Here is a 26,279-nt window from a genome sequence, read left to right as displayed (position 1 = left end):
TGTAGTGCAATTTTAGAACAGGAAAATGCATTTGAAGCAGCAAGCCCAGTTCTGGGTGGATGATTCAACCTCATCGTATCACTTTTTCATATCCCTTATCCCTCCTTTCATCAGAAAATTACCTTGTTGTCGCTTGAATGCATTGTTTTGATATCCATGTTTGTTACCCTTCACGTGAAATATTTCTGCGTGAATACCATGTTTACCATATTTTAAAATCCTTTTTAAATGTGTTTGGATCAACTTGGTCAAACCTTTTATAATTTTGAGAACGTCAATTCTTCCACACTGATACAGTCACACTGAAGATTCCGGTCAGGACAAATCCAGCCTATTCTCAAAAGTTAGTCAAACAGCTTAATAAAATCTCTAATGTTATAACAGCAGCTGCATTTCAGTTGTCTATGGTTCTCTGAACTCATGTGAGTTGTGACTTGTAGCACCACTGAGTGAGGAACGGAGCTAAAGGGCAAATTGTGATGAAGCTGCTCTTACCACTGCAGGACGTTTGGAGGCAGCTGCATGGCTTGGAGGCAGTTCCATTTTGGGAAAAGCATGATGTCAATTTACAGGAAAAGAAGTGTATATACTTGTACTTTTCCTCTATGAGAGAAGTTGAATAATTAGCCTCCGCCAGGATTCTATTTTCTTAATATTCCATTTATTCCCCATACAGATTATCTTCGCAGCATATCCCTTCCAGTTCCAGTTGTTGTGGAGGAATTGAGTAGTGGCAGTGAATTTGGCTCAGTTTCACCAGACTCCGACTTGAAGCAGGACCTATTCTTTTTCAAAACAAGGGCGAAATCCTGCATTGAGAAAGAGAACAAAGGAGCTCGACCTTTGCTTCTCAGGTAAATAGCATTATGTACTTTCAAGGCTTTATAGATTCTCTTCAGTATTGTTTTTTCAGGGATGAGGGGTGAGATTATTTTTTTCTCCAGACCATTTGCCCTTTCTCTCCCTATCTTCTGTTGGTTTCACTACACCGTGCATTTTCATCCGCTAAATACAAAGATGACCCCCACACCTTCCAGACGTTTACCAGCGTTTGTCTATAATTGTCATCTAAAATACCACCAGCTTCTGCGCCCTACATCACTGTGGATGACTTAAATTTTCCATCCTGCCCCATTGATTTTGCAGTTGAATGGGGCTGGAAAGTTGCTCAGCGAGGCAATCTGCTGCATTGCCCTACCACCTTCATTCCTGCATTCACCCGTCAGCCCTATGCTTCTTGACCACGTTCGCCCACATTTGGAGTACTGTACATAGTTTTGGTCCCCTTACTTAAAGGATATCATTGCATGAGAAATAGTTCAGAGAACGTTCACTCACCAGATTGCTGGGATGAAGGGGTTATCTTATGTGGAAAAGTTGGACAGCTTGGGCCTACGTCCATTGGAGTTTAGATGAATGAGAGGCGATCTTCCTGAAACATATAAGATGCTGAGGGGACTTGACAGGGTAGATGCTCAGAGGATGTTTCCCCTTGTGAGAGAGATGAGACCTAGGGGATACAGTTTAAAGATAAGGCACATTTAACACTGAGGTTGAGATGAGAATTTTTTTTTCAGAGGGTTGTTAGTCGGTGGAATTCTCTTTCCCAAGGAGCAATGGAGGCAGGGTCATTAAGTGTTTTTAAGGCTGAATTAGGTAGATCCTTGATTAAGGGAATTAGAGGAAATAGAGAGGAAAGTGGAATTTAGGCCAGTCAGATCAGCCATGATCTTACCAAATTGTGGAGCAAACGAGAGGCCAATTAGCCGACTCCTGCTCCTAAATGTATCAGCTCTATGCTCGCTGGCCTCGGTCTCCCATCGCCCCCCCTCCCCCCCGTGCTCACTCTCCCATCGCCCCCCCAATGCGTTCACTCTCCCATCGCCCACTCTCTCATCGCCCCCCTCCCCCTGCGTTCACACTCCCATCCCACCTGCTCCCCCGCTCACTCTCCATCGCCCTTCCACCCGCGCTCGCTCTCCCATCCCCCCTCCCCCCGCGCTCACTCTCCCATCCCCCCCCTGTGCTCTCTCTCCCATCGTGTGCCCCACCTGCGCTCACTTTCCCATCCCCCACCTTGCGCGTCTCTCCCATCACACCCCCTGTGCTCGCTCTCCCATTGCCCCCCCCGCGCTACTCTCTCATCGCCCCCCCCCTCCCGCCGCGCTCGCTCTCCCATCGCCCCCTCTTTCTAGATCCAACACTTTGCAGTTTCCTTTTAAACCACTCCATCTCTCAACCCCTCCCTATCCTTCCTTTAAGATACTTCTTAAAACCTACCTCTTTGACTAAATCTTTGGCTTAGTGTCAATTTTTTGTCAAATTATGCCGCTTTGAAGCACTTTGGGATCTTGTACAAGTCAAGGGCGATATAAAATTGCAAGTTGTTATTTGTTCTTTCTACCACACCCATATTTCCTCTTCCCCAGGTGTGCACATTGAAATTAGATGCAAATCAGGGAACCATGTCCTCTGATACATTTCCAATAAGTTGTGGCTTTTGAACCTTGTCAGACCCAGTCATTCCCATGATAATGGTGGGATTACAGAGTTGAGACTTTTTGCACAAGAGTTTACAGAGCTTGGCCTTGCTCAGACTGAAGAGAACCAAAAGTGTTATTCCATTTCTGCAGGCAGATAGGTGGCTGCCTGTTCTGCCAATCCTCCCGCCCCCAGCTCCCAAAAACTGTGCACACAAGGCTCAACTCCCCAATCTGCCATGTTAGCCTGATGGAATCCAGGGAGCCTGCCTTCAAAATGTTAATCATCCTGAAGCTGGAAAGCTGGCAGGGGTTTGGAGCACATATATGTGGCAGAAGGAGGTCCCTATCTTTCACCCTACTAAAGATGCACCCCACTCAAAGGAGGGCAGAAGATCACCACAATTAATATCCCCATTATCCTCAATCCCCCTTTTCAAATGAAATTGTCCAGTTCCTTTCTGAAGTGGTAGATATCTTCAAATCAATTGTCTTTCCTGGGTTAAGAGCAAAATACTGTGGATGCTGGAAATCGGAAACAAAAACAGAAAATGCTGGAAAAACTCAGCAAGTCTGGCAGCATCTGTGGAGAGAGAAACAGAGTTAACGTTTCGAGTCTGTATGACTCATCTTCAGAGCTAGGCTCATATGGACTTGAAACATTAACCCTGTTTCTCTCTCCACAGATGCTGCTAGACCTGCCAGGTTTTTCCAGCATTTTCTGTTTTTGTTTGTCTTCCCTGGGTGTTTACTTCACACATCAGGCATTTTTTTCACATAACTTTAATGAGCATTGATTTGTATTTCCTTTTCACAAGCTCACTGTTTAATTTTTCTTAAGAAGTAACATTAAAGTATATACATGTCTACTGGAAGCGTTAAATGACTAAGTGTAGATCTTAGTAGCGGATTAATTTCTATCCTTCACAAGATGTCATTGCTTCAAGATCTCAACATCAGAATCAAACTCACTTGCAGGTGGTTGCAGCACGAACCAAATACAGAATGAAGCTCCACCCATTTTGCCCAGGTAATGTGGATCCAACCACAGAGGAGTACCTCCAAATGATCTACAAATGAGCTAGCACTCCTACACTTAATTTCCGATGCAACTTTGTACTGTTGTTAATCTTCACATACTGAAGATGCATTCTAGATATTAGGAAGTAGCATCGTGCATCATAATTTGATTCTCTGTATAGAAGAATGAAATTATGTGGGAGAGAAATTCAACTTGTCCCAAAGCTGGCACTGCATCAGGGGAGTGACTGCTATTCATGCTGGTCCATACTGGCCTGAGGACTGAGCTAACTTTGGCTTTGGGCCTCATTTAAATGTCACCAGTAATCTGCGGCCCACCGGTGCTCACCAGTCAGGGAGGGTGAGCGGTCTTGTACAGAGCTGGCAGTGGGCTTTTTTGTGAGCCCAGGGATGATCACTAAAAATTGATTGGACATTTTATTTGAGTGGGCTCCAGCTGGCCCTTTATATTTGTGTCCTTATTCCAAATGTTAGAGACAAGAATTATTTTCTGGGCTAAATGTCTGGCCACTAAAACTGCTCCCAGTTGTATCTTATAGTGTTGATACTTTTCAAATCTATATAAAGTCTGTTCTACTGAGTGAATTGGCCCTTGTTCTTATTTCTGGACCATTGAGAGATTATAGTGTAACATTCAGATTGAATTCTATCAAAATTATGTGGAAATTTTCTTACATAAAAAGACTGCTATGTTGTGAAATAGTTTAATTTCTAGGCGTGGGTTCCCACTATAAATTAGCACTTGGCATAAAGTCAAATGGTGTCAATAATTGATGTCTTGTGTAAGTGTAACCTAATATCCTTTTCAGTAAATTCTACTGAAAAACTTACTTTCTAACATTTTAGACTTTTGCTTTGAAGTACAAATAGAATTGAAAGGAACCTGTAGCACTCTTAAAAGCTATTTTCATTGTTTAGTTAAAGTTGGTTCAGAATGATCCCTCTATCTCTGTGAAGTGGAGAGCAAGAGTTATGTGCCCATGACAAGTGATAGAGCTGTATTGTAATCTGATAAAGGAACGCACTTATACCTGATTACCCACTGTGAGCAAAATTCTGTCAAAGTGGTACTCCAATGAGGTTACTGAGTTAGGCAAAATCTTGATTATAACCTGCCATATTCAATGGCAGAATTCCAAGTGTTAAATAACGCAGGCTGAACTCCATTCAGATTTTTTTTTACCTCAATATTATGGCATTTAGGTAATCTGATAAAACCAGCTGTGTACATTGAGGTAAAAGACGGAAATTGCTTAAACATTCATTGCATATAATGGATATATCATTAATTTTATCGCCCAGAAATTTTCTGCAAACCAAAATCCATTTCCTCTGGACATTTAGGGGCTAATTTTCTTCTTCCAGGCCCCAACAGATTCCACATAAATGTAAGGTACTGAAGGAGTAGAACAACGCTGTTCAAGTTTCCTCACCAGGGCCATCCAAGTGCAGTACCACCTCCTGGTGGGATCTTATACTAGGCTTGGATGGTCAAAACATGGTGTCAAAGCCATTGGTCACTGTAGCCCCTGGCTGCCGATTTCCAACTATAAATATTATAGTGGGGCGAGGAAGAATATTTATCTTGTATTAGGCTGGAAAAAGTTAGAGATGTAATAGATTTTAAACAAGTATAGAGGCAGGGAAAGGGGAGGGGAGGAAAGAACAGAAGGTATGCCACGGTTTGAGTAGGATAGATTAAATAACAGAAGGGGTGGAGGTACAAGGCAAATGCACATGGTAATGGGGCAAGTAAAGAAATAAAAGATGAGTCTGGAGGAGTTATAAATTGCAACGGCGGAATCATTACCGACATCTACAGTCCAACAAGATGGAAGCAGTAGTTGTGATAATGTAACTTTGCTGTTTATTTTTTTTTGGGCTGATAAGCTGCCAAATGTAGAAACCCATCATCATGTTAGAGTTTCCAAACCAAGCTCCTAAAAATAAACATAAGTAGGGTCTCTGTCTGTCCAATATGAAGCTCCTACTCTCCTTATAGATACCTTTACCTAATTTTAGTCCAGATAGCTTGGGTGTAGGTTAGCAGACACAAGACTTGAGAATTGCCAAATATGTTGGAATTTAACCAGCTATGACCATGCAGCCTGTCTACAAACTGCATTAACAACCTTCCTGCTGTCTGTTCAAGCAGGGCCACTTTACCAGGTGGGTGCACCACTACCTGGAAGTTCCCCTCCAAGCCACACACCATCTTGACTTGGAAATATATCACTGTTCCTTCACTGTTGCTGGGTCAAAATCCTGGAATCCCCTTCCTAACTGCACTGTGGGTGTACCTACACTACACAGACTGCAGGAGTTCAAGAAGGCAGCTCACCACCACCTTCTCAAGGGCAATTAGGGATGGGCAATAAATGCTGGTCTAGCCAGTGACATTTACATCCCATGTATGAATTTTTAAAGAAACAGCCATGGTATTAGCTTGCAGGATTATCTGGGACCGAGGGGTAGAATCCGGTACACAGGTTTACTCCTCTAGGCTGGCCTAGAATCCTGCAAACCTGCCTAGCTCGTGGCATCTGATTATCCAGTTTACCAGTGGTAGATTGAGAATAAGTGGCTAAGGAGATCACCTCAAATGTGATAGCGCCAGGGAGAAAAGAGAAACTTGGTGAAGATGAACAGCCTGATTTTGGATAGCTAAGAAAGGAATCATATGAATAGTCCCTCAGAGCTGGATAACATGAGAGGTGGGCAATGGAGGATGATTTAGTTCTTAGTTTCCATCATCACATATTCCCTTCTATAGCACTTAGTGCAGTCGACCGAAATATCACCCTCCACTGCTCACCTCTCATGTTATCCAGCTCTCTACCAGACTGCTCCAATATGAGTTCTTTCCCATTTGTCTGAAAGCAGGCAGTTCATCTCCAGTGATAGTGCCAGGGAGGAAAGAAAAACTGTCACCTTTTCAAGTCCCTGTGGATCTATCCGTAGCCTTTCTTCTACTATATCTACCATTTCATGACATCGTCTGCAGGAAGGCAGTGACATTTACAGATACACTGATGATACACAGCTCCACCTGAAATGCTATCAAACTATATGTCTGACATCAAGTCCTGGTTGAGGTACAAAATCCTACAGCTCAAACATCAGGAAGGCCAAAGGCACTGTTGTCAATTTGGCCACAATGTTTGTACCCTTGTCACTGGCTCCATTGTCACAACTAATGCAGACCAATCCAGAAGGTGTGCTACTGAAGATTCCTGAGGGGGAAAACTCGTGCCAGGAAGCGGGCTGAGCTCAAAGATGGAGACAAATAAAACAGCGGATGACTGGAAGAAGCTCCAGCTCGCTGCATTTCCACTGGCCAAGCAGGACCAAGAGAAAAATTGTGTTGTTCCCATTTTGACTCACTGCTACATGGCATTTAAATAACCAGGCAAACAGCATACATGGTTAGCATTCTATTCTGTGAGCTCTGTTGGAAGGTATTTCTTGGAGACAACATTGTAAACTTCATAACTTTATCTTTCTATGCCTGGAAAAGCAGCCTGCCAGCATTGGCAGTGGCCTGGACAAGACAATGCCTCATGACTCACTGTATTCCTCTTGCCAGCAAGCATCAGCAAAGCTAGTAAGCTTAAGGAAGCAGCAAGTCCGCAAGTGAAGAGCGGCAACTGGTAGTAGCAGAGGAGGAGTAAGAACTTGTTGATGCCCATCAGGCATCCCTATTGTACTTTGAGAAATTGTTGCTATCCGGAAGTAGATTAAGTTGACCTCTTCTGATCGGTGTGTCACTTGATTGTTTCATATGTCTCAAAAAAGTAGCTTGGCAGCTGGTAATGCAGCCCTTGTAGTATAGGCTGATTCCAGGGCCCAAATTCTTCCTTTGGCGGGCGCACGCGATCAGTGGGCCCGGAAGTGGTCAGGAAATGAGCCCCCAACGGCGATTTCACACTGGCTGGCAAATTAACGGCCCAGCCAGTGTGAAATGCACCCCACTACCAGGGTGGGGGCGGGACCGGGAGGAGGGCTGGCGATCACGTTTCTGCGGGCATGGGCGAGAACTACGAGAAAGCTCCCTGAAGGCAGACAGCTGCCTCAGGGAGCTACAGACCTGAAAATTATCAAATAAAGGTTTAAAAAGCTGCTACAAAATGTCCATGCATTACAATCAAGCACCTAAGTATAACTGACAAAAAAGCATAGATATTTTTTGTACTTCATAAGAGATTTCATCGCGCCCTTGGATGAGGTTTGATAAAAAATGTAAAGGACTCCTGGCTGATTCGCCCGTCTGCAAATTGTAGGTTGGATGGGCCACGAAAAATCGGAGACAATTCACCATTAATGGGCATAATTGCCCTCTTAATTGTCAGTGGGCACACTTCCGACATTTGCACACGCCCGCTAAGTGAAATATCGCGCGATGACGTTGGGAAGCTCGCCCGATGTCATCTTGCACAAGTTTACACCCGATCAGGTCAGGACTACCCACCCGGAACTCCCGACATCACTCCGCGTCATTTCAATTTTCAGGTCAGCAGGGGTGCAGCCAAATCAGCTGTGTGCCTGCCGACTTGTCAATGGCCAATTGAGGCTATTGAAAAAGTAATTGAGATACTTAATGGATCTGCCCGTCCAACCTTAAGGTTAGCGGGCAGGCCAGGAGCTCTGGCGGGCTTCGGAAAAAGCATGAAACCCCATCCACAATCGGGATGAGGTTTCATGAGGATTTTAAAATTTTAATAAATGAATGCTTTAAGTGATGGGCATGTTACACTGTCACATGAGTTGGGACATGAGAGGACATGTCAGGGAATTATAATTTTTTGCCCCTTCACCTTTTTTAAATTTGATGCCAATCTCCCTGAGGCAACACTATAGCCTCAGGGAGATGAGTGCGCTCTTTCCTGTGCAATGGGGGGAAAATTCTTCTCATAATCTTTTACCACTGAAAGCATAAAATACTGTGATTGGGCTGCTTTCTAAGCACCTTCCAGCAGTAAGGTAACAATGACTGGCCATAGGGAACTGCACTCCGGTTCAATACAGCAGAGTACCATCAGGTTGTATGAATGTTAACATTGTGGGTGTCAGAATGAATTTCCCTCCAGTCAGATTGGCAACAATGGATTAATTGCCCTCAATGAATTTCCATTTCCTACAAAGACACAGGAAAATGCATTGGACATTTGCTGAAAATAAAAGGAATATTAATTCAAACTGGAAACACTACCTGAAAAATAAAAATAAACCTTTTCAATGGGTGGAATTTTACGCCAGCGGCATCTTACAGTTCTGCATAAGTCAGTGGATTTTTAAATGGCTTGCTGCATTTTACAGTCCCAGCCCCGCTGCTATGGGGGCCATAAAATTCCGCCCAATACGTTTCCCTCCTGCTACTTTTAATTTGAATTTCAATCAACTTGCATTTAACACGTTAGAATGGTCAAAGATGATGCCCAGATATCAAAGTAGAATGGGTTTTCTGATGGCTTTCATTAATGCCACATATATGTTTATGAACAAACAGGAGTGATTGGCATCAAATATATATCTTGAACTGGCTTATACAAGGATCACCTTTTCAGTAGGGACTGAGTGTGGGGTGGAGGTGGGGCAGGGGTGGATGATGGGACAAGTTTCCTGGTCTGCATTCACCAGAATTCTGCTACTGGCACTAAATGACCAGGCAAAAAATTCACCTTAGAACCGCTACCATAAGCTTTCAAAGATTGGTGATTCCACTTTAACCTCGGGTGCCCTTCTCTTTTCTCCATATTGTTCATGTTTCTTTTGCTTTGACCTATAGTATTCCTGATGATCACTTTGAAGATCATAGTGCACCACCATCACCTGAGGAGAAGGATGCAGGGTTCTTCATGCTAAAGAAAGACAGTGAGCGAAGGGCGACTCTACATCGGATACTGTCTGAGGACCAGGACAAGGTTGTGAGAAACTTACTTGAATCTCTGATGCAGGTGAACATTCATTTCCTACCTTTAAGTAAAATAATTAAGTTTTAAATCATTCAAACTTATCCAGTTTTTAGACATTCCCAGCCACAAATCAAATAGATAGGCAGATAGCCTATCGCACTTCTAGCCCCAATCATTCTCTCCCTATGGACCTGTTAGTTTTACATCAGTAGTAGGGAAAATGCTAGAATCTATTATAAAAGATGTGATAAGTGGATACTTGGATAATCATGATCTGATTGGGCATGGTCAGCATGGATTTGTGAATGGGAAATCATGTTTGATGAAATGTTACTGACAAAATTGATAAAGGAGAGTCGATGGACGTAGTATACTTGGATTTTCAGAAGGCTTTTGATAAAGTCCCCCGGAGGAGGTTGAAAGCAAAATAAAAGCACATGGGATAGGAGGCAATATACTGGCATGGATTAAGGATTGGCTAACAGGCAGAAAACAGAGTAGGAATAAACGGGTTATTCTCATGTTGGTAGGCTGTGACTAGTGGTGTACAGCAAGGATCAGTAATTGGGCTTCAGCTGTTCACAATATATATCAATGATTTGGATGTGGGGACCAAATGTAATATTTCCAAGTTTGCGGATGATACAAAGCTAGGCGGGAATGTGTTTTGTGAGGAAGATGTAAAGCTGCTAAAGGAGGATTTGAACAGACTTAGTGAGTGGGCAAGAACATGGCAGATGGAATATAATGTGGAAAAATATGAGGTTATCCACTTTGGTAGAAGGAGTAGATGTGCAGAATATTTCCTAAATGGTAAGAGGTTAGAACGTGCAGATACATAAAGGGACCTGGGTGCCCTTGTCCATAAGTCATTGAAAACTAACATGCAGGTGCAGCAGGCAACTAGGAAGACTAAGGGAATGTTAGCCTTTGTTGCAAGAGGATTTGAGTACAGGAGTATTGTATAGAAGCTTGTTTAGACTGCACCTGAAGTACCATGTGCAGTTTTGGTCCCCTTCCTCAGAAGGGATATTATTGCCATAGAGGGAGTGCCATGAAGGTTCACCAGACTTGTTCCAGGGATGGCGGCACTGTCTTATGAAGAGGGGTTGGGGAAACTGGGCCTATATTCTCCAGAGTTTCGAAGAATGAGAGGTGATCTCGTTGAAACCTACAAAATACTTTAAGGAATCGTCAGGGTAGATACTGGTAAGATGTTTCCCTTGGTTGGGAAGTCTAAAACCAGAGGACACAATTTCAAAATAAGGAGGAAGCCACCTAGGACCAAGGTGAGGAGAAATTTCTTTATTCAGAGCGTTGCGAATCTATGGAATTCTCTACCCCAAAGGGTCATGGAAGCTTAGTCTTTAAATGTGTTTAAGGTAGAGATTGATAGATTTCTGATAAACAATAGCTTAAAGGTTTTTGGGGATAATGTAGGTAAAAGGCATTGAAGTGTTCAATCAGCCAGGATCTGAATGAATGGTACAGCAGGCTCGATGGGCTGAAAGGCCTTCTCCTGTTTTTCCTCTCACAAACCCACAATCCCACCTCTTGCCAGTCCAGTCAACCAGAGTGACTCACCTCGTTATTTTTCCCCTCTTTAAACTCAGCCAGGGCTGTTGGAAAATGCATAGCAAATTGCAACAAAAATGATTGGAATTATCCCTCATTTCTTCTGGAGACATTGCAGCTAATATGGATTTGTATTGCTATTCTCTGTTGTTAAATCTGATTGTTCATTTGTTTTATTGTTTTGAAATTGCTTATTTTCCCTTTGCCCCCAACCCCTTCCCCCACCCCCAGTTTACTCAGCTGCTCTTCTTTCCACCTCTACCTTCTCACAATTTTCTTTCTGCCCCTAGTTGGTGTGCTATCCTCCAAAAGAAACATTTCCCTCCTCTATCAAAAAATTATCTTGCTCCATTCCTGAATTCTTGCTCATCACTGCTGCCAGCTGATATAGGATCCTGTTTTTCTCAGAGCACCAAGCTTTACTGCATGCAGTGGCTTTGATATTGCAAAACTTGAAAGCAATGACTGCAACATATTTTTTGATTGTGGAAAATGGAATTTTGACAGACACCTTGATCTCTCTTGCAAGGGGAGGTGTTTTCCCCAAGATAGGTCAATCTAATCCACGTACCTATGGCCCAGTACCAGCAATATCAGTAAGGACCTGGAAAGAGACCAACTGAAGGAGCAGTGTTTGAGGAGCTAAGGAAATGTGCCAAAAAGTGAAAATATTTAAAATAATTCCAGTAAATGCACTGGGTAAATTTAATTGCTATGAGACATTATTTTCCTCAAAGACACAAAAAACAGTTAGCTGTTTTAAGAACTGACATTCCTAATGACCTGTCCCAAAGTAACATAGCTGAGAGCTGAATCTTTGACATGAGCTGGGAAACTTGCCAGATTATCACATGCGGGACATAAATACATCCCTGCAATTCCACATGCTTGTCATGTGCATATAATTCAAACACAGCACATAAATGTTAACAGAGTGCTTACAAAGAGAGGCATTAGGAAGGGTTATACAGTCGACCTCATTTACTATGTGTTCCCATGCTTCAATTTTTCAATTCTCCATTGATTTGGAATGCCCTGAACTGAATCTAATGAACCTTTGCCCTCATATAACAAATTATTGATTAGTCATTTTACATCATTTGTGAGCATTATCACCATGAATCTCGGACCAATAAACCTGGAATTGAGGTTTTTTTTTCGAGGCCATTTATTTTTAAGTACCGCTCCTTCCCCTCATTGAATAGTTCCTCACATATTGTCATCACTGTCAGCTGTGAGATATTTATTTTAAGTTAGACAGTGTGAAGCCATGATTGAGATCCCATCTAAGCATGAAGGAGAAGCCTAAAGATATACCAGAACCAGAAGTGACTATTTGTGAATTAAACTCAACCTGAAGCCTAAAGTCAAGAAGTTCTTTATCAGGAAAGACTAGGTCACAAGAAGTAATGGCCCAGATTTTGGTGGTCAGCAGTGAAGCACCAGTGCTCACAGTATCACAGTACCTTTACAGTGCAGAAGGAGGCCATTCGACCCATCGAGTCTGCACTGGCTCTCTGAAAGAGCAGTCCATCTAGTTCCACTCCCTTGCCTTATCCCCGTAAGCTCGCACATTCTCTTTTCAGGGAGCAATCCAATTCCCTTTTGAATACCTTGATCGAACTTACCTCCTGCACCCTTTCAGGAAGTTTGTTCCAGACTTCAACCACCCTCTGGTTGAAAAGATTTTTCCTCACGTCACATTTACTCCTTTTGCTACTTATTTTGAATCAGTGCCCTCTAGTTCTTGATGTTCTCTTGAGTGGGAACAGTTTGTCACTATTTATTCTGTCCGTACCCCTCAGGATCTTAATACCGCAATCAAATTTCCTCTCCGGCTTCTTTTCTCCGAAGAAAATAGTCCCAACCTCTCCAATTGACCCTCATAGCTACAGTTCTTCATCCCGGGAATCATTCTTATGAATCGCCTCTGTAGTCTCTCCAATGCTGTCACATCCTTCCTCAAGTATGGCAACCAGAACTGGACACAACACTTCAGATGAGGCCTAACTAGTGTCTTATACAAGTTTAACATGACCTACTTACTCTTTTATTCTATGCCCCTATTAATAAAGTTTAAGATACTATATGCTTTATTAACTGCTCTCTCAACATGCCCTGCCACCTTCAATGACCTATGCACATATACATCGAGGTCCCGCTGTCCTTGCACCACCTTTAGAGTTCCTCCCTTTTATTTTATACTATCTCACCATATCTTTCCTGCCAAAACCTCATACTTCTCTGCATTGAACTTCATCTGCTACTTGTCTGCCCAATTCACCAACATGTCTACATCCTTTTGAAGTTCAAGACTATCCCCATCATAGTTGACAACATTTCCAATCTTGGTATCGTCTACAAATTTTGAAGTCGTGCCCTGCACACCACTGTCTAGATTATTAATATATATCAGGAAGAGCAAGGATCCCAAAATACTGCTGCCGTAAAATTTCACCCATTGTGCCTGACTGTACTTTAAATACAAAGAACTAATTTTAGAAGTCTCTGCAACATATCGGAAGTTTGCTCATCTGTCCAGCTTTAGTTATGGTGATCTTCGCTGGAGGTTGTTGTACATTTTCAGAATGCTGGCCAGGGGAGCTTTGTTTGTGTTGTGTCTAGGACCGTGTTCTAGTTGCAATAGAATTGCTCGGTGTTTCTGATTTGGCATTAGTTTTGTCGCACTGCAATGTCGTTTAGGTGGTCGTACTTGAAAAGATCTTGGTTCTGGGCACATACTGATGATTTCTGCTGGACTCCATGTGCCTTCAGTTGGGTATTGTACCCGAACTTTCTGTCTGATGTTCAGGTTGGGTAATTCAATCCCCATTTGCCAGTCATGGGACTCTTTCATCTTTCCCTGTTTTTCAATCAAGGCATCATGTACTTCTGGGAGTACTGACGCGTGATGACTGGGGAGGGTGTTCCGCACTGCACTCATCTGCCATATAGCAATTCCTCTTTGGTTCCACAGGGCAATGAAGAGTGTACATTCAGAATGGGTAAGCCTATTTGGTTCAAATTGTGCCTCTCCGCCTTTGAGCTGATTATCTGTGTTGCAAAATTAGGTGATCTTCTCCTAGTATAAGCACAGGATTTCTGATGGTGCTCCCTGTAGTTTCTGGTGTTTGTCATTGTCTTGACAATGCAATGAATGCTGACTAAGGACAGGCGTTTGCACAGTGGTAGGCCTGCGATGGATCACTGGACCTGTGGTGCCCACAATATAAAATTCCTGGGTGACCATGGTGAGCTTTTGCAGCAACTCTTGAGTGTAATGGATTTGGGGGCTGGCATCTCTTGAGTCATTCCACATGGTGACTTTGGCATTAGTTGGTCGAATCGTCACTGGCCACTTCTGTGGGTACATGCATTTCAGTGTGCAAAGTGTAAGGATGTTTGCACCTGGACCAGTATCCAGTTTTGCACATAGGTTATGCAGACCCTTCATCTGTGGGCATATATTCTGGACAGTGGCAACGGCTTCTGTTGGTACCACTATGCCAATGCATTCTTTGATCACCATGCTGAATGTCACCTTCGCTGATCTCAAAGAAAGCTGCTCACCAAAATTCTAGCAGTCTCTGAAGTGCAGATTTCCCCTTTCATTATGTTAATTTTAATCTAGGGCCAAGTCAAGGGGATCTCTGGGCGTCCAGCAGCAGTGATGTCATCAAGCAGAGTAAACAGCCACCACCAGCAAATCAGAAGTAGAATACACTGATCATCCTTCGCTGTTTCTAAATTTTACAGAGACCAAAATAAAGATTGGGACATGTATGTTAGAAACAGAAATATCATATTCATTAAAAAGTACATACCTTTCATTTATGTTTAAAAAAATCTATGGAATTTTTTTATCATAATGGTAAAGCAAATTGTATGAAACTTTTAAGGGAGATTTGAATAGATGTTTGAAGTGGTGAAAGATTGAAAGGCCTTGGCTCATATTTTGTTTGTAATGATCGCAAAACTGTCAGCATTCATCATCGTTACAACTGAAATTGATAGAAACTGCTGCCCATTTAAACACGGAGGCCCAGAAGTTGGTGTCATTGATTACCTGTTCCTCCACAAAGTGCACTATCAAAAGCCCCACAGTTGGCAACCTTTTAGAAATTATTGAACTAACAAGAACTGCTCTTTTTGCTGTTAAAAATCCCCCCCAAAAATTATACCTTGTTAATAAAGTGTAACTGTGGTTTTTAATACTGTACTAACTCATAACTACTTTTGAAGTACCTCTCTGGCCCTGGAAAACTAATACTATATTTTAATTACTGAGGCTATAGCATGTCATGTGTGGTAAAAAGGCAAAATTATCAGAGCTTTATTTGGAAAAAGGCATATTTTTGTTCAGTTACTAGAGAAAAATGCCTGTGCAAACAGGCATTTGAGCTCATGCACTGTGGGAACAGATTCATGATTTGGTTTACTTTATTTCCTTCTCTCTACACGTTCACCACATTCTGTGGAAAGTTAATTCTCATCATCTTTCCTCTTCTAAATTTGAGTCTGCGTCCCCTTATCTGGAATTAGTGGCAATGGCAATCAGATTATTATATGACCTCTAATTTTGTTATCTGCAAACTTAGACAGCTTTTTTCTGCACCAACCTCCACATCATCTATATATACTAAAAACAGGAATATTCATAGCACTAATCACCATAGTACCATGGCAACCCATTTCCATTCACAACCACCCTTTACTTTCTTTAGTATAATCAAATTTCAGTGCATCTCAGAAGCTTGCCACCTATTTCTGTGCTTTCCTACTTAGTGGTTTCATTGCTGTATTGTACCATTTCAAAAACATTGCTGAAATCAGAGTACGTTTAAAAACAAAATGGCAGACAGGTAAAGGCTAGTTGATGCAGCTGAGAATTAGGGCTTCCATTGCTTTCTACCCATTAATAACCACGCAATCGCATGAGGGAGACAAAACAACTGAGTAAAAATCCAGGGCCAATTCAGAGGGGGAAATGATCCAGGAAGTTCGTTTCTAACTCACAAAGGTAATCGGAACAATTTCCAAGAGACCAGTGACCATGAGATACAAAGCCTAATGGCCCAAGCTGCAATATTGGCCGCAGTAAGGAACTCATCTAGTTCCTATCAGAAAACCCTTTTTCTGCACAAAAAGGAAAAAACTTGCTGATATCTAATCTGGTTCGATACTTGTGTAACTTATAGATACTGACCACCTCACCACCACACTCCAAGCCTTTTTCCAAACCTCCCTCACCCATCTCATTCAAAATAGCCCATTTGCAGGGAGAAGAATCTAATCCTTCATTATTTTAAACACTTCCATCAAATGTCTTTGCAGTTTATATTTTTCTATGTTTAAAAAGCACCAGCTCCCTAAGTAAGCCAGTTGTGGTTAGCTAATAGCCCTTAGACAAGCTATAGGGCTAGGGGCCTCTTTATCACTCACAAAGTGAGGATCAAATCAAGCCTGGACAAAGTACCCTATAGAACGCCCAACAAAGGTCTTATACAACGATAATGATGATACTCTCCTAGTTTTTCCTATATCTTGCTGATCATGAACTGTAATAGATTCATGTACTCTCTCAGCTAGGTCCCTTTCCCACTCAGCACTCTGATGCTCTGAGTGGGCGTACACGTGCTTGATGTTAGTGACCTGCATGTGGGTAGAGCTAAGTTAAGGGACATCTGCCACCTACAGGCCTATTCCCAAATTGCATTGAAAAGATATACTGCATGTGAAGCATTTCTGGTGTCAGGAATTCTTCCTCGACGAATTTCAATAAATTTATTAGGCTGATTCTTTCTTGGTATAACATAGCTATTAAGGTACTTCATTTCCCTTTTTTCAAGATGTCTCTTATACTTTACGCACAAAATGCCAGCTATGGCATTGGGGGGGGGGTCAAGAACAGATTAATTAACCCTGGCATCACTAAGAACCCAACTGTGCTCATTGTGCAATGGGTGGCATCAATTAGCAGAACCCAGGTACTGCACATAACCTCCATCATCCAGTTCCTCAACAGGGTGCCACGTACTTGGTCACATGACCCAGGCGGGAAATTTGCAAGTATGCTTACATAAAATATATTGCAAGCATGCTTAATTTTCTTTTTAGCCTGAGGATTTAATTGACTTTAAGATAATAACCAAGCTGTGGCTCAGTTGGTAGCACTGTCACCTCTGAGTCATAAAGTTGTGGGTTCAAGTCCCATTTCAGGACTTGGATCACAAAAATCAAGGCTGACACTTCAGTGCTCTAATTAGGGAGTGCTGTATTGTCAGAGGTGCAGCCTTATTTCAGATGAGATATTAAACTGAGGCCCCATTTGCTCTTTCAGATGGATGTAAAAGATCCCATGACACTACTTTGAAGAAGAGCCAGGGGAGTTATCCCTGGTGTCCTGGCTCGTATTTATCCCTCAGCCAACATCACAAATTCAGATTACCTGGTCATTAAAATGCTGTTTGTGAACAAATTAGTTTCTGCATTTTCTACATTGCAACAATAGCTGAACTTCAAAAGTACTTAATTGGCTGTAAAGTGCCTTGAGTCATCATTTGGTCATGAAAGGTGCTACTTAAGCAAGTCTTTCTTTTACACTCAAATTTTATTAACCCTGCATAAATTTGTTTGGGCATTAGTCAAATGTCTGTCATGGAGACACAGCACCATGTTTGAGAGTCTTGAAACTAAGCTACTGGAAAATCCAAAGAGGTAAAGGTTCTGTTGGCCTCATATGGAATGCATACTTTTTCCCCACCACCCCACAAGGACACATTCCATTTGCCCACGTCCAGGGAGCTTGGGTATGGGTTTTTAAAGTCAAGGCTTACACGTTTCCAAGTGTGTGCAGGCATATTAATTAAAAATGTAACCAGCTAAAACTGTGTAGCTTACTAATGCAAAGCATTAGTAATAAAAACAAAAAACTGCGGATGCTGGAAATCCAAAACAAAAACAGAATTACCTGGAAAAACTCAGCAGGTCTGGCAGCATCGGCGGAGAAGAAAGGAGTTGACGTTTCGAGTCCTCATGACCCTTCTAGTTCTGCTGCCAGACCTGCTGAGTTTTTCCAGGTAATTCTGTTTTTGCAAAGCATTAGTATGTTTCTTGCTCCTTTTCCAATCAGGACCATTATATTTAATGGACCATTGATTTGCAGTGTTACTTGATGAATCCAAACCCCTTGTGACTGCTCTAAGCCTCCCATTCAATTAGTGAGATAGACAAGTTGGTTCTGGTTCTGGGATTTTGAGATCCATGTTGACATGAGAGCTAAGTGGCGGAAGAAGTGTATACGCAGGCTGAAGCATAAAAGACAAAAGATGAGACCGGTCCAGATGAACAACTGTTGAAGATGCAGCACTGATCAGGCTTTGTTGAATCTTACATGGCAAATGGACTCTGACGCTTCTGTTTATACATCTTTTTCTAAGACCAACAATTTAGAGGCAGTTCAGATGCTGGTCATGAGAAGATCTTGTACATTGGCCTGTTGTGGTACTGTGCCTTCATGTACAGTAGTTGCAAAATAAAATTAATTATATTCTGGAATAGTACAGACCTGCCACAGAGGATTGACTTAGTTTCGAACTATGGCTGTCAGGTGCATCGACATGAAGCCAGCCAGATGTAACGTGTTTAGCAAGGCAAAATGGTATTAATTCTTGGGGTGCAGGATACATCGAACAGGTTTTTCCCTGGGTCATTTGGCATTGTCCAGACACCAAGCACAGAGGAAAACTGTCCAAGAAGGGGTGTGTGGCCATTTTTAATCTACCTGAATTTCATTAATTGATGTAAAATTGGCACATGATATTCCCCAACAATTTTCCTTTATACATTAGACCCAGATGATCCAGTGGGACAGAAAAATCTGCCCCTATACTTGTTAAGTTTTGGGAAACTAAGAAATATATTCTACCTGTTTTCTTAATTCACAGGGTTCCGAAGAACCAAAGCTCAAATCCGAGCACATCAGCACACTTGTTATTAGTTTGCGAGAGTTTGTGAGATCAACTGATCGCAAAATCATCTCAGCCACCCTTTCTCGACTGAAGCTGGAGTTGGATTTTGATAATCATGCCATTAACCAAATTCAGATGGTGCTCTTTGGTTTCCAAGAAGCTGTAAGTTCTCATTTATTTATTTTAATATGAAATCATTTCTTGAGGAGGTCCCTGTGTCTGCTGGCTGTGAGGGTCCTGTAAGAAGTGAGTTTGGGTTGTTTCAGCCTAGTTACTGGTGAATATGTGTCTACAAAACTGCTTCATATGTGACAGTCTTAGTCAGAGGCTCCAGGATGGCTCATGTAAAAAGTGACCAATCACACAGTGTGGAACTGATGCTGCTTTTCGAGATCAGAGCCCGAGGCGTATTGCTGGTGCAAGGTAGAATAACACTCTACATTGCACCATGGTCCATCTCAATTGAAATTCAATTTCACCTAATGAAAAGTATTCCACTTCCTAGCAATAACATTCGTGACTTAAATAAAAACATCAAGCGCTGATACAACTCAGCAGGTCTGGCAGCATCTGCAGAGAGAGAAACAGAGTTAATGGAATACTCTGAAGAAGAGTCATATTAAATTTGCAACATTAACTCTGTTTCTCTCTCCACAGATGCTGCCAGACCTATTGAGCTTTTCCAGCACTTTATTTTTATTTCAGGTCACCAGTGTCTGCAGAATTTTGATTTTATTTCTGTTCATGACCTTGATGTGAAAAAACATGACCCATCTCATGCAAGGCCCAGCTCTCCCTCCTACACCCGCCTGCATAGGTAGCGCTCAGCGCTGCCGCTTACGATACACGCAGGGCGGGCCTTAATTGGTTGGCTTCCTGACCTCCTGCACCCGGCAAGGGAAAAATTCTGGCCATAGTTCCAAGTCAGGATGGTGTGTGGCTTGGAGAGGAACTTACAGGTGGTGGTGTTCCCAGGCATCTGTTGCCCTTGTCCTCCTAGGTGGTAGAGGTTGTGGGTTTGGAAGTGCTATTGAAGGGGTCTTGATGAGTTGCTGCAGTGCATATTCTGTATAGTATACCCTGCTGCCAATGTGCATCAAGAGAGATGGGCCGGGAGCTGTTCTAACATGTGGTCAAATTAGCTATTAATAATGGTAATGTGTCATCCGCCGGTTTCCTGTCACTAATACCGCAGCATTGTTGGGTGTCTGAAACAACACTGCTGGATGTCTGGTGTCCAGCAATGTTCATCTAGTGGGGCAGAAGATGAGGTTAAAATTAAGGGACCTCATTACCCAGTGCACATGATCAAGGAATGTTTTATTACACGAGGTAAGGCAAATAATTGTAGGGAAGAAGATTCCTCAGCATTGGCCATCCGCCATGGTACAGCTCCCGGCCATCTCTCGAGTCCTCCGTTACCATCCAAAATGAATATCTGTCAATTTGCGAATCTGACAGTAAATAAATACAGTTTAAAGCCACCTAGTGGTTGCACACTGTAAGGTAGAAATTTGGTTGAACTAGTAAGGAACAAAGAATGAATAGAAGTGACTTCTATCAATGTTATTCTGTGAACATCTAACACATTCATGTCAAGAGGTTCAATGCCATCTGGGACAAAGCAGCCCACTTGGTTAGCACCCCATCCACCAACCTAAACATACACTTCTGCACCACAAATGCAACAAACACTGCAGCCAAGATAAAAGCAAAATACTGCAGTTGCTGGAACTCTGAAATTAAAACAGAGTTAAGGTTAACTCGGTTTCTCTCTCCACGGATGCTACCAGACCTGCTGAGTTTTTCCAGCATTTTCTATTTTTAAGATCTGCAGCCAATTTTCCTGCTAAACCACCTGCCTCCCCCTGAGGCTGGTCACCTCCAGTGGTACAAAATCAGCACTGAGAGCCCACCAATGACATCTAAATGAGCCTGAATCCAGGGTTATTGCTCACTGGGATTGTTGCTACCAATCCAGCATGAATTCCACTAATCAGAAAATCCAGCCCAAAAAGTTCAGGGTTACATTATGCAGGAGTCTTCCGGTGTGGAAGATTAATCTCCTGGAAACAGCCACTATCAGCCAGACAAAGTTAAAATCTCTTGTTTCCTTGCCTGCTGAGCACCTTCCATCTCTCTGTGAAAATACTGATCCAACTCCCATTCCCTCACCCCACCATGCTTCATTCTTGCGCAGTTGTGGCTGGTGCGTTTTGAAGCTTTATAGTGATGCCTCACAACCAGTCACTGTTTCCCAATATTTGGATACATAGAAAGTGGAAAGAGGGGCAGCAAATCACAACAAGGAGTCCTGGGTTTATTTAGAATATGATCCCAACCATGTGACAGGAATTATCTGAGTATCAGCTCCTTTTATAGGGACAGTAGGGAAGGAGAGGAGTGGGCAAGGATCTGAGAAATGGCAGCCAAGACCTATCCCCAAACATTGCAGATGTATAATACTGAGTGAACATCTTGTGTAAATATGTGTGTGTGTGTGTGTGTGTGTGCATGTCACAGTCACATTAAGTGAAATAAATTTAATCTGACTTTGAACTTTTTTTAAGGAGCCAGTGGTATTCAAAATGAATTTTTTCTTCATTCAGTCACCACGTAGAAATGAATTGGCCATTGTCCAGATTGAGGAAAATACCTATTAGGACATTGTCCTTTAAGAGTTTGGTGGCATGAAGTGAGATTGATCTATGAAAAGCAGCTGATCTTATTGAGCCTAATGGCTTTTCCCTTTTTCCAAATACCACGTTTCAGCAATTTCAGGTTTTTTGGGGAACTTGTGTTTCTGAATAACCTGCAGAAATCCTAAGAAAGGTATGATACAGCTTATCTTTAGGTATCTGTTCCATACAACATGTAAACTGAACACAAATAAAAGCAAAGCTGTAACTTTGCATCAAATCAGATAGAGATTTGAGACAGTGAACTGCATATGTTGAGTTAAAACTGTATTCGAAGATGAAGAAAGACGGCCATTGGCAGCGCAGCTTGTGAACACATTTAATCTAACATTTTCATTAATCTAACTGGCCTAAATGTGTGTCAGATCTGTTTTGTTGCACATTCTATATCAAAACACAAGGGTAAGTTGTTCTTGCATAATAGAATTAAGTGCTCTGATGTATTCTCAGCTTGGTAAGCATATTTGCAGATGTAATGTTTTACACTTTCATGCCTATTCTGAAGTTAATTGCTTAATTTAAAAAGTAAATGAACACAACATCTGTTGTGCGAACCATTAAGATTTCCTCTTCATTTAAATAGGTTTAAGCTAACTACAGATCTTCAGGAGGCCTCCATGATTTGAGCGTTACCAAAAGATTCCATACATGATATATGTTTAACCTCTGCGACTAGCATAATTCAGTTCAATTTTTAAGTGCTTTGCAAGATCCTTGTAGCCTCAGTCAGCTCCACTGTTTCTTTTGGGGGAAATGGTTGTGCAATAACACAATAAAAGTGGAGCTCTTGTCAAGCAGCATTTCCCCCTTGTGTGATTTTGAGCTTGTTTACGTTAATTTTCACAAAGGTAGCGGTGTACTTTGTAGATTTTTTAAAAAATCAAATGATGAAAAATTCAAAAGCTGGAAATGCACAATGGCATTCAGCATCTGAAGATAAATTAAAAATATTGGGAAATCCAGCTCTGGTGAAGTGTTTCATTGAAAATGTGAACCTTTATTCTTTTGGGCATTGATTAACTTTGCATCATTTTCTCTTTGTGTTTCAGTATTAAAATGGAGCTGTTTTATACACTTTTGCAACACTTAAAAGGAAACTTCACACTGACCTTTAATATTGTGATGTAAAAATGCTATGCACAAAATACTTGAAGAATCTGTATATTTTCTAAGCATTTTGATCTTTTTATTGCCTGGCTGCATAGGCTCAATTTTGGCTATCTATGCTTTCCTGTAAAAAGCTAAAGGATTCAGAGCAAATATGGACAAAAACTCATATTTTATTTTTGACACTAGGTAAATAAAGTCCTGAGAACCCATAATATTAAACCTCACTGGATGTTTGCTTTGGATAACATCATTCGCAAGGCTGTGCAGACGGCTATTACCATTCTTGTACCTGGTGAGTCATTGCTATTCCAGCAGGTGTCTGGCTACTTAAGAATTCCAGAGTTTCAAGCATCGGTAATTGTACTCTTATGAATTAATCTAATTGATGATTCCAGTAATACCAGATGGTATAACAAAGAATCTACGAAAGTGCTGTTTTGCGTCCATGTTTTTTTTAAAAATGCCTCATGTACAGAATCAAGAAAGTTAATAAAACAAAAGCATTATATATTTTAATAGTGATTAATACATTTTCATTGGTGCTTTTCTTTAAAACTGACTATATGATAGAAGTGTTGAGCAGAGCTTTCAACTTCTGAGGGGTTCTAAGTTGAGCAATTTTGGATTGGATACTTGTTAAACGGCTGCTCAATTTCTCTATCATCTTTTGGATGAAAAGGTTGTGTAATAATAAAATAAAAATGGAGCTCTTGTCAGGCTGCATAAGTTGAAAGTTTTGATGATCGAGCATGATAGCGCATGTTGGACCATCATGAAATACTTAGATTTAGGCCTGTATCAGTGGAAAGAAGCTGAGGAGGCCAAGAGATTTCCCAAAGGAAAATAACCTAAGACTACAACTATGCATTTCAATCTTCCCTGATAATTGAATTCTGAATTCTGGCACAATCTATTTAAATCTTTTTTGAACTTCCCCACTGCTTCTATATCCTCTTTTCTAATATGGATACCAGAACTGTGCACAGTGCTCTATGTATTTATCCCTAATTGGCCTGATTTGTTGGGGGTGTGGGGCATCACAGCACAAAAGCTGGCACAAAGAACTAATAGACAATTAAGCTTAAATTGATTATTAGATATATAGTTAATAACAAATATGTTCTAGTTGTTTTCAGAAGAAACTTCCTTGAGTCTTTTTTTTTTGTAACTTCAGCAGAAGATCACCACAAAACCCAAATTGATGTGCAAAAGGAGTTTCTACCAACGCTGCAGTGGCTGGTCAGCAGAATTCCTGAGGAAATTTCTGACCTTTATTTTTATCCCCAAGTTTTGAGAGAAGTTATCCTGAAAATATTTATTATGAATGTCAAGAGATATTACTCTATAAATTGAAAATACTGATTAATAAGCCAGTGCTTTAATATAATAGAATATGACACATACATAAAGCTTTCCATATTATTTCAATTGGCATAAAGAAATTATAACTGAATATACCATTGATTGAAATTGTCTAAGCCCAAAACTAACTTTAGCCTAATTTGAAATTCAGCAGCATCTTCTGGTCGGTGAGCGGGGGGGCGGGGCCTGCTCGCCGACACGGGGTGACGTTGGATCAGCTGCGCGCCTGCCAAATTATCAAAGGCCTATTAAGACCATTAAAAAAGTAATTTAAATGATTAATGGACCTGCCTGTCCAGCCTTAAGGTTGGCCGGCAGATGAAGAGCCCAGGCGGCCTTCAGAAAAAACATGAAACCTCATCCATGGGCGGGATGAGGTTTCATGAGGGTATTAAAATTTGTATAAAATGTTTAAGTAAAAGAAATTGACATGTCCCAGCTCATGTGACAGTGTCAGGACTATTTTTTTCTGCCTTTAATGAAAGTTTGAATCTTGAGCCGATTTCCCTGAGAAAACATTTTGCCTCAGGGAGATCTGTGCGCTCTTTTGTGCTTATTCCCAAGTCAGGGAATCCCCCATCCCCACCCACACAGGGAGTGCATAGAGCTTCCGGGCAGACGTCACACTGGGCGGGCCTTAATTGGCCCGCCAACGTAAAATGGCGCTGCACCCCCAATTGGGGGTGCCGTTTGGGAATCCACCCACTCCTGCACAACCAGCAGTGCTTTAATATAATATAGTATAACACATACATAAAGCTTTCCATATTATTTCAATTGGCATAAAGAAATTATAACTGAATATACCATTGATTGAAATTGTCTAAGCCCAAAACTAATTTTAGCCTAATTTGAAATTCAGCAGCATCTTCTGGTCGGCGAGCGGGGGGGGCGGGGCTTGCTCGCTGACACGGGGTGATGTTGGATCTGCTGTGCACCTGCCGAACTGTCAAAGGCCTATTAAAAAAGTAATTTAAATGATTAATGGACCTGCCCGTCCAGTCTTAAGGTTGGCCGGCAGATGAAGAGCCGATGGGGGGAAAATGCTGCCCCATTTTTTTTTCAAATCTATAGTCCTTCCACTTTCAGGCAGAGCTGTAATGGGTTGACACAGTATGCTGTTCTTGTCTTCCTATAGAACTGAGACCACATTTCAGCCTTGCCTCTGGGAGTGATGCTGCAGACCAAGAAGAAGCAGATGATGAGGATGGTGATGATGAAGATCACAATGAGCCATCTCACTCTCAAACCCAACGGCCGACTGCTATGAATGAGGAGCCAATACCAACCTCGGGTGTTAGCACCCTTAGTTCAACACTGTCCCATGACTCCCAATACATACATAGGACCCTGAGCATGCAATTAGGAAGGCTTAAATTAGAAACCAGCAGGTAAATCTCAATATCTCAAATCTATTAATAAACTAATTTTATTAAGTTTGATCTGGTTTGATTTGCATACTTGTATATCATGTTACTTGCATATCTTCAGATGCCATTTAAACAAAAAAGGCAATATCCTTAACAGCAAATACTTGAATAGTCACAATCTTGCTACAATTTTTCATTAGTGCAATGGAGATCTGGGGGTGTGCAACATGTTTAAGACGCCTGCATTAAGGGGATGGAATTTACAAGTTGGCATCATCATGGGAAGCTAGTGAATCAGACAGTTGTGCATGGAAATTATCCTCCCTGATTCACAGCTGTACAAACTTCCCAGGGGAGAATTTTCTGGCAACGACTGGCTATGTGCCGCCATTTTGCTTGGGCAGGCCAATTAAGGCCCACCCAGCGTGATGCGCACCCGGAAGCTGGTTGGACGGGGTGGAGGAGGGAGAGTTGGGGCCTGCATGCGAAAAAGCGCAGAAATCTCCCTGAGACACGGAGCTGCCTCAGGGAAATTAAGGAAAGTCATACAAATGTGATAAATAAAAAAATTAAATTATTCAGACGTCCCCTCGTGACTTTGTCACATGAGGTGGGACATGTTTATCAATTTACATGAAACAGCTTATTAAATTATTAAAGCCTTCATGAAACCTCATCCCGCCCATGGACCACCTTAAGGTTGGACAGGCAGCCCTGACAAGTGCATCAATTAGTTGATTAATGGCCTCAATAGGCCTTT

The 26,279-nt window shown here is 41.8% G+C and overlaps 1 protein-coding gene across 3 annotated transcripts in view; it reads left to right on the top strand.

Annotated features, from left to right (window-relative positions):
* map3k5 (mitogen-activated protein kinase kinase kinase 5) overlaps window positions 1–26,279 on the top strand; it is a 185,057-nt gene that overhangs the window by 139,319 nt on the left and 19,459 nt on the right. For all 3 annotated transcript variants that reach the window (XM_041188304.1, XM_041188306.1, XM_041188305.1), the window contains 5 exons: window positions 677–854; window positions 9,307–9,475; window positions 18,955–19,140; window positions 22,974–23,079; window positions 25,288–25,540. In XM_041188304.1, the coding sequence (XP_041044238.1) occupies window positions 677–854; window positions 9,307–9,475; window positions 18,955–19,140; window positions 22,974–23,079; window positions 25,288–25,540 (892 nt within the window). The remainder of the gene's footprint in view (window positions 1–676; window positions 855–9,306; window positions 9,476–18,954; window positions 19,141–22,973; window positions 23,080–25,287; window positions 25,541–26,279) is intronic.

The sequence above is a fragment of the Carcharodon carcharias genome, chromosome 5, assembly GCF_017639515.1.
Source record: "Carcharodon carcharias isolate sCarCar2 chromosome 5, sCarCar2.pri, whole genome shotgun sequence".
In the NCBI taxonomy this organism is placed as follows: domain Eukaryota; kingdom Metazoa; phylum Chordata; class Chondrichthyes; order Lamniformes; family Lamnidae; genus Carcharodon; species Carcharodon carcharias.
The sequence above is the reverse complement of the archived record's forward strand: the minus strand, read 5'-3'. Positions and strand labels throughout refer to the sequence as shown.